Consider the following 13,912-nt stretch of genomic DNA (forward strand, 5'->3'; position numbering starts at 1 on the left):
CCAAACGCGTTTGACAGATACATTCTTTCCTCAAAATCGGAACCGGGCACGACCGATTTTCTTTCGATTAGAAATTTTATGTCAATGTGCCTATTTGTTTACTTTTTGCTCTGTTGTTTGCAACAGATTTTGTTCGTTACTCTAGCTTGAACAATACGCTAAATTCAAACATGCAAATGATAAATTAACCGGAAAACCCACTTTGTGGAACTTTGCGTTATTACACGAGCAGGCAGCATTTTTATGTCAAAATCCTATTTTGGCAGTAAAATACTGGGCAAAGATGACAGTAAAAGCCCTCGTCTAAGGCTGGTGTCATTGCTTTACCGCACGATGTTTTGACAGGCGAAAATGTATGGGATTTGACAGCTGCAGGCTTCGCACGATTTCTTCGCACGATAAAATCAAATTCATTTGATTTTATCGGATGGACGCATCCGATTTTATCTGTCAACAAAGTTGGACTTTATAAACTCGGAGTTGTGCCTTTCATCTAAGAAAAATAATAAAATTCATTTAATCGTCTTGGAATTTAAGAAAATTACAGAAAAATTGGCGGACCTGTCGTCCGACAAAACATCGTGCGATAAAGCAATGACACCAGCCTAATAAGGGTATAAAAGGATGGAAAAATATGACAGATAAATTCCTTGTCTAATAAGGGTATGATGGAGCCTTAGTAGGTGGGTCATTGAGCCGCTTATTTACCGGGTGCTTCACAGTTGCTTTGCTCGTTGGGAAGTAATCTCCGAAACCCTTGTTTTAGTTGACCACGGTAAATATGTATGTACCTTGAGTTACTGTGTGCAAAATGTCAAACATCTATATTTTATTAGAAGTTGTAGCCGCAATCAGGCAGCGACCGTAAACAATTGTGCTTTAGTTAGTTGAGTAGGCCAAACCATGGACCGAGATCGGTTTTCGGGTTCATTGGCAATTGTGTCGTGGTATTGTCGCATTTGTACAACAACCAGCGGTGTAGATTGCCCCATTTACGAAGCCCCAAACGAAGACGAAGGCACGGCGAGCCTGCATATGATGCTGGCTAAGCTTTTCCCAACAGTCTTCAATGAGTCGCAAGTGTTAAGTGATAAAGTTATGGATTGGCCATCAAAAATATGTCTGGATTGCAAAGGCAAAGTAATAGAATCGTACGGGTTGTACGAACTCTGTACGAAGAGTGCGCAGCAATTGGCACTGCTAGTTGCAAAACAACAAACCGTTACACACACTTTTCAAGCGGAGGTCGATGATCATGATGGAGATATCAAAATGAAATTAGATTGCGAGGACCCCTTAATGCTGAAGGTAGAATATGACTCGGACGACCAGAGCTCCGAATGCAGAGGTTTCGAAAGTCTTTCATCTACAGCGAATGTGTTTACCGATATTGAGGATGGCCAATCCACAACTGAAAGCAGCTTGCTGCAGGGCACCAACGTTTCATCACTTGCCATCAAAACGCAGTTAAATCGTAGCACGAAAACTGCTGAAGGTAAGCTGAAGAAAAGAAAACTTGAAAGCAAATAAGTTTGAGAATCCTGCAATCTCATAATCCAACCTTAAACCTTAAATTGATATTTTTTATCAGAAAAATTAAAATGTTTGTTCACTGTGTTTTTGGGTAAAATATAATATAAAATACATTGGTAATTTATATAATGATTAAATTGAACTTCATCTTAATTATTTAAACTTCAAATTGATGAGTGCATGATGTTTGGTTGGAATCTTAAATTAAAAGAAAATTGAAAAAGGAGAGAAAGTTAGACCTATAGGCTACTTAATATAATAAATGTTTAGGACAGATAAATGTTTTGGGTAACAATAAGATTTCTAAATAGATATTGGTTACATTTTAGTGACGCCTCATGCAAATATTGCTGTGCAAAAGACAGTAAAAGTTTCTAGAAAACCCCGAGGCAGGATTAAAACAACGAGCGCCGCAGATCGCGAAAGGGTAATCGATGCATACGACAGTGGACTCACACCTAGCCTTATCAGTCAGTTCTTGTCGATCAAGCGGTCAACAGTTTACGGTATACTGAGAAACTATTGGAATACGGGAGAGATAGAGGCTAAAAAACGCGGTGGCATTAAAACCAAAAAACTTTCTTCCTCCGTTTCATCAACTATTCGTTTATGGATGGACGAGGATTCTTCGTTAACTTTAAGAAAACTGCGCGAAAAGGTGAAAGAATGCTACGGAATTGAAGTAAGCGCTACTACGATAGCTCGAGAATTGCATAGTTTTCATTATTCATTCAAAAGGTTTATTGCTGAGCGACCAATTACCACCAGCACGATAGATCTAAAAAAGTATGCACTATCTTACAGTCAGCTTGAATTGCGACTCCCACAAGATGCAATCACATTCATCCATGAAGTAGGTTTCAATATAATTATGCGAATTGTACAGAACGAATCAAATAGCGCAGATGGAACATCATCTACTACCAAGCCCGAAACTCGAACTTTTTCAAAGAACATTTCAATAGTTTGTGCCATGCGCCGATGCGGTATTTTGTATTTCGAGTGCAAAAAAAGAGCTATTGATCTGGAAGGGTTTACAAAATTCATAAGAGAACTAAAAGAAAAATTAAATGATCCAAACGCTGGTCATCGACCTGTGCTCTTAATGGATGAAGGTGCATTCCATAGGTGCTCCGATATTAGTGATGCTTTATCAAGAGAAGGCTTTGAAGCTATGTTTCTGCCACCTAATTTCTGTTTGTTAAATCCGATTGAACGCCTGTTCGACAAATGGAATATTATAGTTAAAAAAGAAAATCCTCAAAATGAAGAACAGTTAGTGGCAGCCATCCAGCGCGTAGGATCCCTAATAACTGCAGAAGATTGCGATAGCTACTTCAATAATATGCATGATTATATTGAAAAATGTACCCTTGCAGAGGGCATGACCGCTTAGAGTTCAAATACACCTCTAGGATTGTGTTGTTGGTTAATCTGTTAATATTTCTTAGTAATGGTGAAAACTAGTTTGCGTATTTTACGAGAATTTTGACCATTCATCGCCACCATTCGCCATTCCTGTAAAACCTCTGAATACACTGCAACGTTAACACGTTAAGCGCTACGTCGGCCCCGTGGGGCCGACAGTGTTCTTCCCCGTAAGCTGGTGTCGGTCTGCTCGGGCCGACAGAGCCCGTTGGGTAGGCCGGCGTTTCTACGAATCGCTGGCAGAACGGGAAGTAGTACAATTTGCGCGTAGCGCTTAACGTGTTAAACGAACGCAAGGTTAGACCTACTAATGTTTCAAAAGGTAGCATGAAAATTTTTGGTTACATCTAAACACAGGCACTTATCACGATGGAGTTCAAAGAATTATTATAATCTTATTTCTGTATGAATAAAACAATACTTCATTTCAAAACACAAGTTTTACAAAATAATATATTTACGGTTTGAAATAGCCATCCAAATATTGTTTTTTGTCAGTGATTTTAGCGTAATCTTACAACGTTGTGTAAAACATTTGTAGACGACTGTTTCGAATCGTCAATTTAGAAAAGTAGAATGTTGGTGTTATTGATAATTTATCAATTTGATATGAATGGTTTAATGGTTCGCGATTTTGAAATGATTTAGTAATCTCTTCTACTTTGTGGGCTCGGCAGTCGTAAATTGACACTCTTCATTTTTTTGTTCTCGTTTTTTCTCTTCTCTTTATCGAAATTAACATGTAAAAAGGCAGAAAATCGACAAGCAGAAAGCTCAACAAAGCAAACACACAGGTAGCTTCCGTTACGGGTAGGTTTGTAACATCCGTTGAAAGCAGACTTGAAAACATACAAAATTCAGAATTTCATCCAATTCCATTGGATTCACTCGACGAAATGAAAAAGTTGGAGAGAAAGCTGCAGGACGATACTGTGTATCGGAAACAATTGAAGCAATATCTCGAACGCAAAATATTTTCCGACACTGTGCCGAAACGGTTATATGAACTAATCGATATCGTTTTCACGAAACGCTTATTTGCTTCGTTTAGTTGGACGGGAGTCAGTCGGGGCAATGTACCTAAAACAAAAATGCGCAGTTTTACTAATATTTTAAGTTTTCTACGAGAAGCTTCGGCGTACAATGGGCATATATTTAAATTAAAGTCATTTTATAAATTCATCCAAGTACGACTACAACGAGCAACACATAGGGAACGAGAGACCACCGGTCAAAGACACACCACTTGTAAACAGATATTTAAAGACGACGATTTTGAGGATGACGAAGAATCAAAATTACCGCCCGTCGTGAGTGAGGACGAAACGTCCGCCGAGGTTAGACTTGAAACCACTGAAATTCCAGAATTTCAACAAAACCCAATGGATTCACTCGACGAGCTGCAAGAGATGGAGAGAAAATTACAAGAAGATGTAACTTACCGTGAAAACTTGAAACAATATCTCGAGCTAAACATGTATGCTCTCGGTGTTCCTAATAGGTTGTATGAAGTAATCGATCTACTGTTTACGAAAAGATTCTTTGCTTCGATTAGCTGGACAGGAGTTAGTAGAAGCACTCACACTAAAATAAAGCTGCGTAGTTTTACAAATGTTTTAGGATTAGCAAGAGCGGTTTCTGCATATAATGGCCACGTATTTAAATTAAAATCATTTAATAAATTTGTCAAAGAACGTCTGCAACGAGCTAACTTAAGGGAAAAAAATTGTTTTGGGATGAGAAAAGCCGTGTGCAAGCAAAAATTTTCCGTCGATGATTACGAGGCTGAAGGAGAAACAGAATTGAATCCCGGTATAGCGAGAGTTCAAATAGGAAACTCAGAATTTGTCCATAAGCCAATAGATTCGCCTGACGAGCTGGAAGAACTGGAACGAAAGCTACAGGAAGATGCAGAGTACCGTGAAAGGTTCAAGCAATATCTCGAAATTAAAATTTATTCCCTCGATGTTCCCAAACGGTTGCATGAGATAATCGATCTTATTTTCACGCAACGATTCTTTGCAACGTGTAGCTGGACGGGGATAAGCCGCGATAATCAACCTAAAACAAAAATATGCAGTAATCAAAATATTTTAAGTGTAGCAAGAGAAGTCTCTGCGTATAATGGTATGGTATTTAAATTAAGAACATTTTGTAGATTCATAAAAGAGCGGTTACAACGAGCCAACCGAAGGCATAAAACAATAACCGGGCTAAGGATCTCGTCATGCAGACAGAAATTCTTTGATGAGGATTTTGAAAGTTTATCATAATGTATATAGCTATATGTGTGTAAAAAATGTGACTATCATATGCTTTTCAGAATGGTTAATGTTCATGGCATGAGAAAAATGCATTTGTATAAATTTTAATAAAAGTGGGATGTCTAAAAAGTGAATGTACAAAGTCTAATAAAATGAAAAAAACAGCATATTTAAACATTATTCGTTAAAAAGCTTGTAGAGATGAAGTTTATTAAATTCATCATTCATTGTGTACTATTGATAAAATAATGGGATGCATAACTGAGCATTGTTTGCGATGAGCGTGAGGAAATGTTGCTTATTTTTCATTTTTCCGAGCAATAAAACAATCTGCAGGAGCCTGCAAACTAACAAAATTACATCCATTTATACTGATGGACATTTCCGAACGGAAATTTTGAATGGGTGGGACCCGATTCCTACACGGTGTAAGTATCCTTCACGTTTGTTGTTTATTTACCTTGTGTAAAATGGGAGCTGTCAATTTTGCCAAATGTAGTAAACGAGAAAATAAACAAACAAATTCACCATCATCCATAGTTTTTAGTTTACTATTTAAAGATCATTTTTCGTCAGATAATGGACGAAGAATATATTGAAACAAAGTTTCCCACATCGCCATTTTGTCGTATCTGTATCACAATCAATGATGTAAATTACTATATCCACCAATTCGTAGGCGAGGACGGTGTAACGTCGATTAGCCTGCATAGGAAGCTGGCAAAGCTGTTCCCAGCAATGTTCAACGATGAGCAAGTGCACAATGATGAAATCAATTCTTGGCCCAACCGAGTTTGCCAGGAATGCAAACAGATGATTTCAAACGCCTACCATCTATACGAGCTATGTGCAACGAGTGCAGAGCGACTGAAAAAGCTATTAGCGGTAGAAGAAGTCGTGCTCGATGAAACGGAAAAGAAAATAAACGTTGAAGTGGAGGAGGAAAATCAGCTCGTCACTTCAGATGAAGTATTAGTAAAACCTATAAGAGGTACCAATTCTTCTCTTAGTGAAGAAAAGGCAGCTGGAAGGTGCACAAGTCCTCGCCGGAAAAGGACTAAGGGGAATATTAGAACGAAGGCAGCTATACAACAATCAACAATCAAACAAGTATCACCTAATAAAAAACCATTGCGAAAGTTTTCAATCGGAGTTAAGGCGTGGAAAACAAAGGAGTCTGTGGAAATTGCAACAAAGGATGATTCCGTAGATATGGTGAATAATTTAAATGAAGAGCAAGAGCCAAGCGATGATACTACGGCGATAAAAAGTGAAGAGGAAGATGGGCAGCTAAGTGTACAGGCCACAAACGTGACACCGGTGCAAACAGTATCAGAAAAGAAACGTCCCAGAACTCGAGGATCACGGGAAAGCACCAGAAAAGGGGAACTACAAACCAAGGCAGCTATATGTAACAAAGATAACATAAATGACCATCTTGGAGACGCACACGAACCGGAAACCAAAATAGATTTATACCGCTGTCAACTCTGCGAAGGACCAACCTATACGTCCCCATCCGAATTAACCGACCATCTTAAAAAGCAACATGCAGATCAGATAAGTTGCTGTGACCAGTGTCCGAAGGTGTTCATGAGCGAGCAGGCTTTCCAGCATCATCAGTATTGTCATGCAATCGGTCGGTCGCATTTCTGCATGTTCTGTGACAAGGGCTTTGTAACCGAAGACCTTTTGAAGGGACATGTTCGCACGCACACGCACAGGACCGACTACCTTTGCTTCCTTTGCGGCAAAGAGTTTAGCAATAGCAGTAATCTTCGGCAGCACGTAAAGCGCCATTATGGCGAGAAACCTTTCACATGTGACCAGTGTCCGATGCGTTTTAGTACAAAAGGTAGGTAGTTTTTCCGGTGCCTTGTGCATTATAAAAACGTATTAATTATTGCCGCTTTTTATTATTTGGTTCCCTTTCTCATAGGTTATTTAACGAGACATTACCAAACTCATACGAAAATTAAAAAGTTTACTTGTGACACTTGTGGATCGCTTTTCAGTCGGCAGTATACGCTAGTGAAGCACCAGTTACTGCACACAGGTTGTACTTACAGGAAATACTTTACTGCGAGTTCATATCGTTTAACCAAATTTCTATTGTAGGAGCACGTTTCTTTAGCTGTGAGGTATGCAAGATGAGGTCAGTATAATCGGTTTGATATGGTAACTTTTACATGCCCGTTTCATACTCTATGCTATTTAGTTTTACTTCAAGCGACCACGTAAAACGCCATATGAGGACGCATACCGGTGAAAAGCCCTACAAGTGCGGGTGCTGCGGGCGCGCCTTCGCTCAGAGCAACGACATGGTGAAACATATGCGGACGCACCTGGGAGACAACGCCTACCACTGCGATCGTTGTGATGCCTCCTACCGCTTATTGTCCGAACTGCGTAATCACTACAAAGAACACTACCAACCTGGTGATAACCCTATTGGCAGCTCTTCCGTCGAGGAAGAAAAGGAAATACGCTTTACAAGTATGAATATTTTAAACCGCTTGTTTGATAAAAAGCAGGAATAGTGTAAGTTAATGAGTTAGTTCGATTATTGATACGACTGAATAATAAAATATATAGCATTTTTTACCTCCTACTTTTATGTGGAACATTCTCTTCGTTCATATTTTTTCATGTTATGCATGTTGTGCAATGTTAGTGGCTCTACAGCAAACTTGATCTACAACTGAAACATACGCGCATTCGAAACGTTAATGAGGTGTTTCAGCTTGCGCTATGTTTCATCATGTTGTATAAACCTTTTCCTTGTTTGTATTTACATATTTCTCTTGGCACCTATGACGACAACCAAAACAAAACAGTCCGTTCTTTTTACGAACGAAAGTGAATTGATGTGGTGATATTTTATTTCTACTCAGGAGCAACATTTTCGGGCTCTGAATTGTTGGTATAAAAATGGAAAAAGAGGAAATACCGATGGCGCCGTCGAGCCAGGCAATATGTCGCATTTGCGTATCGCCCGATGAATTAGATTATCATATCTACCAATCGATGCCTGAGCACGGTGAAGTTACTAGTTTGCATATGATGTTGGAACGACTTTTCCCTTGTATTTTTAACACCGAGCAAGTGAACAACGATCAGAATGAAAATTGGCCCTCCAGGATATGCCGGAAGTGTAGGCAGAGAGTGTCCCAGGCGTACAGTTTGTACGAGCTTTGTATGGCGAGTACTGATCGATTGAGAAAGATGCTAACGGAAGCGGGTGTGCCATCGCTTGCCGATGATAGTGCAACGGAAGCAGATTTTCTTTCGGCGGATGGGATCAAGCAAGAGTGTGCCCCGGAGATGTTGACCGTATTCGAAACTTCTCAAGATCTCGTCGAAGAATTGCGCGAAGAGACGCCTGAGTGGGGGCTGATCAAAAGCGAGGATGCACTCGAGGTACCGGTAAAGGTATGCAAACGTTCTGAAAGAGTTAAAAGACAGCGTGTTCCTAGTGAATCGTCGACAAAGATTGAGGTTTCAAATGGTTGCCACCCTAGGGGCAATAAGTCAGTCAAAGGAGAGGAGAAAGTTGAACACTCGCCGGAAAAGCCTGCAAGCGCTTCCAAACAACGCCGCAAACCACATCAAAAGAAAGCGAAAGCAAGATGTAATCAGAACAATGCAACCGCAAAACACACAAACAGCGAGGAATCGGATACACTAACAACCAAAATCGATCTGTATCGATGCCAGCTGTGCGACGGCCCGACATACACCTGCCCTACGGAACTATCGGACCATTTGAAAGCCGAACATACGGATCAAATACGTTCCTGTGGCCAATGCCCGAAGGTGTTTATGAGCGAGCAAGCCTTTCAGCATCATCAGTATTGTCATGCCACTGGGCGGTCACATTTCTGCATATTCTGCGACAAAGGCTTCCAGAAGCAGAACCTCCTCGAGAGCCACATACGGACACACACGAAAAGAGGAGATTTCCTATGTTCGCTTTGTGGTAAAGAGTTTACCAATAATACGAACTTACGCCAGCACACAAAGATTATGCACTCTGGAGAGAAACCGTGGGCCTGTACGCTCTGTCCGAGTAGATTTACCACAAAAGGTGTGCAAAGTATCAAAACTCGTCTTCTGTGGAGGACGGTTCGAGTTTGTAGTATGTTATAAATAATAGCATATTAATGCTTATTTTTCAGGGAGTCTTAAAATGCACCAGTATACACACACGAAGGTTAAGAAGTTTAGCTGTGAAACTTGTGGAACTCAGTTCACCAAACACTCTTCCCTTGTAAAGCATAGGTTAATACATACAGGTAAATTTTACATAAAAAATATGGAATTAGACTATTTTTAAGTAGTCTTATCTAAAATGTTTATGCAAAATAGAAATTTATCTTTTTCCATATGCGCTTCTACCAGAAATAGTTTGTTCTGTAGTGTGGTCTAGAATATTTTCAGATTACGGCTATGGTAAAAGTTTTAAAACGGGTTTACCTTTAATTGTCTTTGCAACATTTTTTCTTTTTTGTTTTTATCCAGGAGAGCGTCCTTTTGGCTGTGAAGTTTGCAAGATGCGGTAAGAATTGCCATTGTTCAGCCGGAAAAAGCATATAGCTCAATTACCCCTTTTTCTTTTGCCACTACAGGTTCCTTTCGAACTATATGCTCAAGCGGCACATGCTGACACACACGGGAGAAAAGCCATTCAAATGCACTTATTGCGAGCGAAGTTTTGCGCAATCAAACGACATGGTGAAACACATTCGGACGCACGTGGGCGACAATTTGTACAAGTGTGACCGTTGCGATGCGTCGTACCGTTTGCTGTCGGAGTTGCGGAATCACTACACGGAACATTATCAATCGGGTGAGGGTGGTGTTGGCCAAAGTTCCACACTAGAGGAGGACAAGAATATCCGATTTACCACCACGTACATTATGAAGCTGCGAATGGAGAAAGAGAAGGCGGAGAGTGGTAGGCCGGCGGAATTTACTACAATTCTTTGAGGGTTTTAGATATCTCTTGTGGATCGACAAAATACACTCTGGTTAGTGTTCCAAAAACGGATGTAGAATAGAGGTCGTAAAAGAGATGGTTGATAATTAAGAGTCATCAAAAGCATCTATTACCAGTGACGAGTGACAGAAACATTAAATAAACCTATAAATTGGAATGTTTCAGATTCAGTTAAATCGGAACAGTTTTGGTGCTTTGCTCGCATTTTGATTTCATAGTACGTTAGGTTTTATTTGGAAATTGATAAAAAGAAAACATGTTTATAATCGATTACCACGTAGCTGTTATTGGTCGTAGTACGTTAGACGAAAGGAACGCTCATTGTCCTTCCGGAGCGTTTCGTGCATTTTGTTAATTTCCTCCAATCGATTCGTGATCACCGTCGAGGACGAATCAATCCATTGCAGCGAGTTCATGTGCGCGTTCAGGATTTTCCCGATCTGCACCAGCGGATCGTTCGGGTCGGTGTACTTGTTGGCATCGTTCAGATGCTCGATCACTTCCTTCAGGTCCTCGTACATCTGCTTCAGCTGCGAGTCGAGCGTTTCCGCCATAGAGTACGTTTGTCCACGCTCGAGATCGATCTGTCCGATTCGCGACAGTTCCTGCTCCAGCGGCACGATGCACTCCTCCAGCTCGGTGTGCTGGGCCGTGATAAACTCCAGCTCCTGCTCCATCGCGTTCTGTTCCGCCTTCACCTTCATGACGGCTTCGTTGAGAGCGACGATCTTTTCCCCGTTGGCGAGCAGCATGTTGTCCCAGGCGTTAACCTGGGTGGCCTGGTTGGTAAACAATTTTTCCTGCTCCTCCAGCTCGAGCGTCCACTTGTTAATAAACTCTTCTAGCTGGAAAAACTTCAACTGCTGATTGCCAACCACGGAGGTCGACTGTGTTGTTTGCGTGTTGGTGGATAAGCTTGCCGCAAGACCGGTTCCGGTGGCTTGGCTTGCTTGAGTGGCTGGTGCGACTGTCTTAGGAGTACCCGATGTGGTAGTAGTCGTCGTGGGAGCACTTTGTTCTGCAGGCTTCGGCAATCCAAACCCTCCCAACGATAGCGGAGCAGGACCAGCTGTGGCCGTTGTGCCGGCGGGTGCTGTTGTGGATCCTCCTAGTGGATTAATTCCTGCTGTACCAGTAGCGGTGGGTTGAGCCGCATTGACTGTTGGTGTAGCAGCAGCTACCGAGGGTCCGCCACCCAGTGCTGGCGCTCCCAGTGAGCCGAACGTTGGCAATGTCGCGGCCTGAGCTGGTTGCTGTTGTGCAGTAGCAGTGGTCCCGAGCGATGCGCCGAACGAAAGCGTTGGTAGAGCTCCTCCCGTGGATGCTGTGGAGGTCGTGGCTGCTGGGTTAAGCGAAAGTGTTGCCGGCGCAGTAATGCCGGTGGAACCGAAGGTTGGTGTGGCACCGAAAGAAAATCCCGTTGTGGCGGTACTGGTAGCGGGTGCCCCGAGCGAGAAGCCTCCCGTTGTTGCGGCTGCGGTGGTCGTTGGAGTTCCAAATGAGAAATTCATCTTGATCAACTTAGATTATGGATTAAAGTTTGTTTTCACTACAAACAGCGCGGGATAGATTAATTCTTTACTACAGTATGATGTTGGGAGTCCTAAACTGCACCCATGTGTTCGATCTGTTCCAAAAAATGGAACGCTGCTTGCAAGTGTAAAATTAAAATTTTCTTCCTTGGAATCGGCTCAGAAGAACCCTTTCCAAACATTACCTATGTGAAGAATTGTAATTTATATAATTCGTTATATTCAATATCTATAATTTGTTCCGAAGCTATTGGCCATTATGGCGCCATATTCTTGCAAATAATTCGAGTTCCGAATAAAATGAAGTAATTCCGTATGCTTTTCCCACCACCAGTATGTGGATAATTTTGACAGTATGAAAAATAATCGTACCAACCAAGATCACTATTGCAAGGATATGAACAGGGTGGCAGTTGAGTGCGTGTTTAAAAAACCATATATTGACTCGATCGCTTATTTCAGTACAACCAATTTTTATACCATCTTCTTTTGTCCTTGTCAGCTGTAATAAAGGTATCTGCAAAGCAATGTTAGGCAGAGGTGTTAATATCAAATCTCCTTACTTACGACGTGTTTTCATTTTAGCATCGCAGTAGGTCTTACAAAGGTTCATATACGTAAAGGTGGAAGAACTCTCCAATCCATGCTCAACGTTCTGGAGACTGCTTTCCAATTCAGTTTTAGACAATCATCTGAAGATCGTAGTAGTTTAGCACGTCGTTACGATTCCTGTTCTGTGATTAAGTGCTTTAAGAGTATTCATTAAGTAATACTTTTTCGGTAAATTCTTACTCGAAAAAACAAAAGAGTCTCGAGATGGCTTCCAACAATACACGACAATCTCGTGTGATAAAGACATCGAAAAAGCGCGGCAGAGCCGTGACATCGAACGTTCTAGCCATGTTCAACCGGCCTCAAATAGCCGAATTCAAGGAAGCGTTTAATATGATTGATACAGACGGTGACGGCTTCATCGGTAAGGATGATCTACTGCGCATGCTGCTAACGCTGGGCCAAAATCCATCTGAGGAGTACGTAGCGGGCATGCTGGACGAGGCAAAGGCTGAAATAAACTTCACCATGTTCCTGTCGATGTTTGGCCACCGGCTGCAGGGAGCCTGCTGTACCGATCCAGAGAAGACGATTATAAATGCTTTCAGCTGCTTCGACCATGAAAACACAGGCGTTCTGAAGGTTGAGTATCTACGCGAGATGCTGACGACGATGGGAGATTGCCTTACCGACGACGAAGTGGACGAGCTGCTAAGCGATATGCCAGTCAAGGATGGCCTGATCGATTACAGAGAAATCACACGTGTCTTAAAAAAAGGGAACTCAAAGGAGAAGAAGGATGAAGTTCCACAACATTAGAAAAAAATACACATGAAAAGCCTACTTAAAGATGGTTTAGAAAACGACATATTGCTCGAGGCACGATTCTTATTCCTTCTCGGGAACTCGGGAAAGGACTGGCAAAGGGGATGGTAAGTATTGACCAAGTACTGCTGTAAATATGCACATCATTTCTTCCGCTTGTCAACTATTGACCATGCGTATTGTAATTTTGAAGTCTTTTCCAATTTCCGCCTTAAAGGTAACTATTTTGTCCATTGCTTGTTAACGTTGATGTCTACTTCGATGATGCTTTAGTGCTGTATTGATTTCTCCAACTCTGTTATAAAAATTTCCCCGTTCACCAGAATGGGTTGGTAGAAGCATATCAGTCATTCGTCTTCCGGCAACTTGAACCGGAGTATGCTTAATTGCCTCCCGAATCAAACGAAGCAGATCGTTGCGTGTAGTCATTGGTATTCAGCGTCCGGAAGAAATTCTGTCAAATTGAGCCAAAGTTGTCGAGTGCTGCAAATCATTTCGTAACGCTTACACCCATATATCCTTTCTGGCATGCTGAATGACGACATACTGTACAGCCTGGTTTACTGGCCAACATCGTTTATAACTCGAAAGCTTGGGGGTTCCTGGGGTAATGTACGCGTGTATGTCAAAAATCATGTTTTAGCTCACTACAAACATAACTCAGATAGTTTCAACCAATTCCATAAGAGACCTACTTGTCTTTCCGGGCTTAAGGAAGTACGCATGATAGTTTTCAACACAATTTGAAAAATGTAGGATATTTGCATAGTTTACTTGTT

The 13,912-nt window shown here is 41.4% G+C and overlaps 4 protein-coding genes across 5 annotated transcripts; 3 read left to right on the forward strand and 1 right to left on the reverse strand.

The window, feature by feature from the left end:
- The first annotated feature begins 864 nt into the window (after nt 1-864).
- LOC131259529 (uncharacterized) lies at nt 865-5,387 on the forward strand. Of its 2 annotated transcripts, none has more exons than XM_058261037.1 (2): nt 865-1,495; nt 3,712-5,387. In XM_058261037.1, the coding sequence occupies exons 1-2, from the start codon at nt 904-906 to the stop codon at nt 5,232-5,234; spliced, it is 2,115 nt and encodes a 704-aa protein (XP_058117020.1). In that variant the 5' UTR covers nt 865-903; the 3' UTR covers nt 5,235-5,387. The 2 variants fall into 2 exon arrangements, with proteins under 2 accessions (XP_058117020.1, XP_058117021.1); XM_058261038.1 differs by lacking the exon at nt 3,712-5,387 and adding an exon at nt 1,863-3,077.
- A 372-nt stretch (nt 5,388-5,759) lies between these two features.
- LOC131266881 (zinc finger protein 184-like) lies at nt 5,760-10,484 on the forward strand. Its single transcript, XM_058269560.1, has 8 exons — nt 5,760-7,080; nt 7,165-7,281; nt 7,344-7,380; nt 7,444-7,764; nt 8,144-9,312; nt 9,404-9,520; nt 9,747-9,783; nt 9,854-10,484. Exons 1-8 carry the CDS (start codon nt 5,805-5,807, stop codon nt 10,212-10,214), a joined length of 3,435 nt encoding a protein of 1,144 aa, XP_058125543.1. The 5' UTR covers nt 5,760-5,804; the 3' UTR covers nt 10,215-10,484.
- LOC131259549 (nuclear pore glycoprotein p62) lies at nt 10,421-11,850 on the reverse strand. Its single transcript, XM_058261064.1, has one exon. The coding sequence runs from the start codon at nt 11,733-11,735 to the stop codon at nt 10,509-10,511; it is 1,227 nt and encodes a 408-aa protein (XP_058117047.1). The 5' UTR covers nt 11,736-11,850; the 3' UTR covers nt 10,421-10,508.
- A 722-nt stretch (nt 11,851-12,572) lies between these two features.
- LOC131266888 (myosin regulatory light chain sqh-like) lies at nt 12,573-13,127 on the forward strand. The gene has a single exon (XM_058269573.1). It carries the CDS (start codon nt 12,573-12,575, stop codon nt 13,125-13,127), a length of 555 nt encoding a protein of 184 aa, XP_058125556.1.
- Nucleotides 13,128-13,912: the final 785 nt, after the last annotated feature.

Source organism: Anopheles coustani, chromosome 3, assembly GCF_943734705.1.
Source record: "Anopheles coustani chromosome 3, idAnoCousDA_361_x.2, whole genome shotgun sequence".
Lineage (NCBI taxonomy): Eukaryota > Metazoa > Arthropoda > Insecta > Diptera > Culicidae > Anopheles > Anopheles coustani.

Excerpts from the sequence above, each read along its gene's own strand:
- LOC131259529 (XM_058261037.1), top strand. The coding sequence starts at position 904 with ATGGACCGAGATCGGTTTTCGGGTTCATTGGCAATTGTGTCGTGGTAT. Across the intron at positions 1,496-3,711 it reads TAGCACGAAAACTGCTGAAG|GCAGAAAATCGACAAGCAGA; the intron begins GTAAGCTGAAGA and ends ACATGTAAAAAG.
- LOC131266881 (XM_058269560.1), top strand. The coding sequence starts at position 5,805 with ATGGACGAAGAATATATTGAAACAAAGTTTCCCACATCGCCATTTTGT. Across the intron at positions 7,282-7,343 it reads GCACCAGTTACTGCACACAG|GAGCACGTTTCTTTAGCTGT; the intron begins GTTGTACTTACA and ends TTTCTATTGTAG. Across the intron at positions 9,521-9,746 it reads GCATAGGTTAATACATACAG|GAGAGCGTCCTTTTGGCTGT; the intron begins GTAAATTTTACA and ends GTTTTTATCCAG.
- LOC131259549 (XM_058261064.1), bottom strand. The coding sequence starts at position 11,735 with ATGAATTTCTCATTTGGAACTCCAACGACCACCGCAGCCGCAACAACG.
- LOC131266888 (XM_058269573.1), top strand. The coding sequence starts at position 12,573 with ATGGCTTCCAACAATACACGACAATCTCGTGTGATAAAGACATCGAAA.